This window comes from Engraulis encrasicolus, chromosome 9, assembly GCF_034702125.1.
Source record: "Engraulis encrasicolus isolate BLACKSEA-1 chromosome 9, IST_EnEncr_1.0, whole genome shotgun sequence".
Lineage (NCBI taxonomy): Eukaryota > Metazoa > Chordata > Actinopteri > Clupeiformes > Engraulidae > Engraulis > Engraulis encrasicolus.
The window spans coordinates 52530470-52536256 of NC_085865.1; the positions used below are offsets into that span (position 1 = coordinate 52530470).

At 46.4% G+C, this 5787-nt stretch overlaps 1 protein-coding gene across 1 annotated transcript; it reads left to right on the forward strand.

Moving 5' to 3' along the window:
* Nucleotides 1-1507: 1507 nt before the first annotated feature.
* On the forward strand, nt 1508-5476 carry skida1 (SKI/DACH domain containing 1). Its single transcript, XM_063206236.1, has one exon. The coding sequence runs from the start codon at nt 2541-2543 to the stop codon at nt 4941-4943; it is 2403 nt and encodes an 800-aa protein (XP_063062306.1). The 5' UTR covers nt 1508-2540; the 3' UTR covers nt 4944-5476.
* The last annotated feature ends 311 nt before the right edge of the window (nt 5477-5787 follow it).

Here is a 5787-nt window from a genome sequence, read left to right on the forward strand (position 1 = left end):
TTCCCGAAAAAATGCTATTTTGTTGCACACCTACTGCCGAACTTGAATGTTATTCTGTAAATGTGACATTTTAAAATCTTGACATGGCCGGTGCCTCTCTCTCTCTCTCTCTGAAGTATAAGTTTGATATATCGATTTGAGTATGAAGCCCATGAACTGCTCATGGCTATAGCTACCTCAGCACGTGGTTTCTGTACGTCCTCCTTCTGTACATTCTATAGGCCTTGGGCCTGTAACGCCAAAGACAGCGGTAGGCCAGGGGATAGCTTGCGGTGCCATTCCCTTAACGTCACGCCTGAGGATGCACACGGTAGAACTTCAATGGTTTGCTGTAGACATTCGTATGTATGAAAAAATCTCTCACACACACACACACACACATAGGCCTACACACACACACATTTAGAGCGCGAGCGCACACACACACACACACACACACACACACACACACACACACACACACACACACACACACACACACACACACACACTAAGCATATGCACGCACGTTCTATCTCTCTCACAGACAAACACTCGCGCGCGCGTTCTGTGCACTCAGCGTTCTGCACGCGCGCGCGCAAACACACACACACACACACACACACACACACACACACACACACACACACACACACACACACACACACACACACACACACACACACAACGCACGCACGTTCTATCTCTCTGTCCCTCTCTTCAGGACATGTGCACCCGCTTACGGGCACACACGGGCATAGATGACCCCTTGACTGCCGGCCTCCAAATGCTATCTCGAACGCTCTCTCATTGTTCCATGCAGTGGGAGTTAAAGTCACCTTATCATGGCCCATCCCATGTGTGTTTCCAACAATTATAGAAACGCGCTAAAAGAAGAGAGCAACCAGACATCCGTAAAGTGAACTACCCTCTGCGGCGTAAAAGGAATTTTAATCAAAATACCAAGAAACCATTCACTTATGTTGGTGGGCTAAATGCATTTGTTTATATAACACATGAGACCAAAAGAAGCGACCAGAGAACCACGGTCTATCTCCCAGCCCTGGTTTTCATGTGTGCGCAAGAGCTGCTGAAATGGAGGTCGATGGTGAGGGGAAAAGCAACTTGTACAGGGTGAGGGCGCTTCCACGTAAAGACACAAAGTCGCCATAATTTAATAAATAAAAGCCTTCCAGCTGATGCCAAGAACGTGTCATGTGAAAGTCTATTAGCGCTGGATGTGTAGATGGGAGAATTGTGACGATCGTGCATATGTCCAGTCAGTCAGCATTTACACACGGGATGAGGTTTTCCTCTAAAGTCTGGGGGAGGGGAGGTTTTTTTTCATAGGAATAAGAGCATACACGTATACACGCATGCATTGCAAAGCACGAAGCAGACACGATAAAATGTCTTCAGGAGGTTGTAAAAATAGCCGGAATACATTACTTATATTTAGCATACGGGGCTGAGATTCCATTGATACAGCGTTATGTGAGGTCATTTATTTTTTTTACGTTATTAAAACACTCAGCTTCAAATTTCCCCCAGAGTCAAAAATGCGTATAAGAGGTCTTTAAAAATCTACAATATACACACGACAACATTGTATAATCCGAATGGCGTTTATTCATTTGTTTTCAAAAACACACGCATTTACAAACATTTTAAAATATAATCAAAGAACAAAACAATAATTTCGTTTCAAAATTCTGATTAGGCTATAAATGTAGCCTAAAGCGCGCACCATACAATTTTATTTTATTTTGGCCACATGTAGTGCTGGACAATGATATGAAATTTCAGAATTCTGTCTGAGGGCAAAAAAAAGCTTGACCATGACGCATGCATATCATAAAGACGCAATATTTACTAAACAAGAGGTGGACTACAATAGCATGGTAATCAGATGGGGTGGGTGGGGGTGGTCAGGGGGTGGAATATCCATTTTTATTGCATCACCTGTCAGTGGCGTCCAATCAGGGCCGACTTTCGGAGCATTAATTGATGAAGGTGTCTCCGGGCTAGCACACTTCCCTCTGTCATTTTATTTGTGGCCAAACCAGCAGTGGGAATAGCAGCTGCAATTGGGCTCTCATACTCCCTCTCTCCAGCTCACTCTCCCTGTCCTTCTCTCCCTCTCCCCTCACGCACTCTTTCTCTCCCTTCCCCTCTCTCTCTCTCTCTTTCTCTCTCCTTATCCCACTCCTCACTCTGGCAGTGCTGTTCACCTTCCTCTTCTCCTCTTGAGCAAATGAGAAAAGAATTGAGAGGACCGCAGGTACAGCGGCTCAGACAGGCTACAGCCAGTCTGTCGGCAACATCACACACATTCCATCAATCATGCTGGGCCCGAGTCAACGGACTGACTGTGTGACTTCTTTAAAAAGCATTCGCTTTAATTTTCATCTCCTCAAGTTTGATCCATGATGCCGTTGCGGAGATCTGAGCTGAATTGTGGGTTCGTCAGCAGAATGCCTTGAGATCAAAACCAGGAAAAACGCAGGACTTTGCTGTGGACGTTCATCGCGTTAAATGTTGGGATTTACTTGCTGAGCAACATGGGGGACTTGGAGTCTGGATTTGAGGAGATGCAGGGTGTGAAACTGGGCTACCTGGTGATTAAAGGCAAGCAAATGTTTGCCCTCTCGCAGGTCTTCACTGACCTCTTGAAAAACATCCCGAGGACTACCGTGCACAAGCGAATGGATCACCTAAACGTGAAGAAGCATCACTGTGATTTAGAGGAACTGCGAAAGCTCAAAGCAATAAATTCAATAGCTTTCCATGCGGCTAAATGTACCTTGATCTCACGAGAGGATGTGGAGGCACTGTATTTTTCTTGCAAAACCGAGCGCGTGCTGAAATCTAACAAAAGGAAGGTGAAAGGCAAGCCACCGGAGGACGTGTGTGTCGGTCAGGCTGACGGGGACTCGCAGGATGGATTTTGGAAAGAGAAAGTTTGGTTAAGTTTGCACAGCGTTCCACAGACTTTTCCAGTTAAAAACAAAGCTGGCCGACAGGACACCGCCTGCCGACCCGACTCCAATCTACCTCAAATTTACAGCAAAACGCTCCGTCATAACTTCCAATCGGTCACCAAGTCGGCATCGAAAACGTTCAAAAACTATGAAACAACGCAAATACCCAGCAACTATGTAGCCTACAATCAGAGACACTCGTTTTTTCGGAACGCTGCGAGCCGACAGCCAGCCCTCTACCAGTCCGCCATTGCACCTCACTCTAAACTCGCAGGCACTGCCGACCTACTTTACAGGAGGAAAAGGAAGCGAGAGAGCACCGGGAGGCAGTTTTGGAACAGGAGCAGACCCAATCACCAGCTTTTGTTTGTTCCGAAGTGCTGTAAGACAAAAATACCTAACGGCTCTTATCATCTTGATCACGATTTATACCTCGACCACCAGCACAGTGGGAATTATCAGGAGAGTTGCAGCAGCGACACGGAATCTAGTTCCTATTCGGAGCGCGTAAATAATGACTCGGATTTTGGGTCAAGTTTGTCCACGAGCAGCAACTCCGGGACCTCAGATGAGGAGGACGAATCCTTCTCGGAGTCTTCGGATATCAGTTCGGACGAGGAATCGTCGTCCCAGTCTGATTCGAGTTCTGTGTCCAGCCAAGTGTCCATGCAGAGCATTCGTTTCAGGCGTGCGAGATTTACGAGTCTCAACACTAAAACCCCCCTGCTGCTGCAACCGACTTTCCACTACAATCTCCAGCAAAGACCGAGCACCCATAGTGGAGCAGCGGTATCTGCTGATGACAAATGCAAAAAACAGCAAAAATATGGGTTCAGGCCTACCAAATGCAGGGATAACCACCAAGAGGACAGTGCAATGCATGTGTCCAAATTCAGCATGTCTGCTGCTGAGAGGTACTTGGTAACCCCTAAAGGAGAAGGAGTTCCCTACACACCACTACAGTTTGAATTCCCCAATGATCCAAAGACTGAGGACCATGCAACCAGCGGAGTTAAAGACACAGGCCCATTTTGCATAAATGGAAACAAAGCATTTATACAACAAAGGACATCAGGACATACAAACAAATGCCCCCAAGCCTTGATTTCACACTGTGCCCAAGACAATGAAACAATAGTTTCGACGTCCTCTGAAAACAATCTTTCATTATCCACCCATTTCAAAAGAGAAGTGAAAAGTAGCCACTGTTCCAAGCAACCCTCACCTCTGAAAGCCATCAAAACAGAGGCAGACGAAACCATCCCTGCCTCAAGCTTCGCCACCGATAGCAAACCGGTGCAATCGCCAACTACTTTATTAAACAATGTGAAAATCAAAGTAGAAAATCCATATGACGAGTACGAATATGGGGTTCAGGGTCATGCGTACTCAGCCAACGTGAATGAGTCCGAAATAACTGACAGTCAAGACCTCGAGGAGTTGAAACACAGCGACCGGTCAAGTAGCTTCTCTTCAGCGAGCGAAAGCACCGCCAGTGTTCCCAAGAAAGCCCGCAGCAGCCCGGAGACAGACGGCCCTTTAAAGAATACCTGTCCCGTCACGGACGCCGAGTACAAAAATGGCGCTCGAATTCGGAAAAATTACAGGAGCTTGGCGCTGGGAAGCAAAGCTGGACCTGCGAAGATTGAGGCACGAGCTAATGCACGAACTGACAGGAGCCCCCGTCCAGCAGGCAAAGTGGACAGCAGTGAGGGATCCGGCGAGGGCTGCACGGGGGCGAGCAAGCGCAAACGCGCCTCCAGTAATGGCTCCTCATCTGTGAAAAAACCCTTCAACTTCATGGCGAATTTTCCATTTCCGCCGTCACTTGTTCTTGGCAGTGATGGAGATTTGACTCCAGCTTACTCTTTGAACTCTTTAAAAAACAACGAGTTGCCTCACAAGTCTCACCCTGTGTGGACATGGCAGATAGGTAAAGCTGTCGTACCTCCCCCACCTAGCCAGAGATTCAGGAAATGTTAATGAAACAAGCTCCCTCATCTCGTGGAAAATGTACCGTGTTTATTTATACCAACGTCTTTAATTGTGCACTGATGAGCCTTTGCATAGCCTACTATCATTTGTGTTGGCTTTCGATTAGGAAGCACAAGTTGTCTTGGAACTATTCGAGGGGATAACAGACTGAGCGCTTTGAGCTGGACTTCTTAGCGTTTCTGTCTTAGACTGTGTGGCACAGCTTCGGGAGTGATTTCTAAACACACACAAGAGAATACCCAGCTATTCCCCAAGTAATAGCTGTGTGGCTTAGCAAACTTTTTAAATTCCATGTATGGGCCTATTGTTCTAGCCTCGGTGCTCGGCCGGTTGGATTTTATGTTGTCATTGTTAATACGAAGTAGGCCTAGGCTAACTCTTCAATTATTTTATATTGTGGATAAAAGCCTCTTGAAACCAATGGATTTCGCTTGCATCAGCTGAGCATGGACAGACTGTTGGATTTGATAATCAAAAGGACTGACTGTTGGCAAAAAATGCCCTGTGTTTTTAACAGAAGTGTGGACATTATCGTTTGTTTGAAGCTTTGTTTGGGGGGGGGGGGGGGGGGTAGTGCTTAAGTTTAAAAACTGGTTGTCGTGGAAATATGTTTTCTATTTTGTAGAAAATCCCCGATGTGTTTTTTTTAGGCCCGAGCACAACCATCACACCACACGTGGGCCTCACTACCGACAATCAAGAGTTGTTTGATTTGCACGAACATACAAGGGAGAAAACACACCAAATCGATGTCTAAGGATTTTTTACAGACACACGAGCACAACTTCACCATTGCACTTTTACGCAATACTGAGGTCTAAGAAGTCTTTGA

Bases quoted from the DNA above. Each gene is read 5' to 3' on its own strand.
- skida1 (XM_063206236.1), top strand. From the start codon at position 2,541: ATGGGGGACTTGGAGTCTGGATTTGAGGAGATGCAGGGTGTGAAACTG.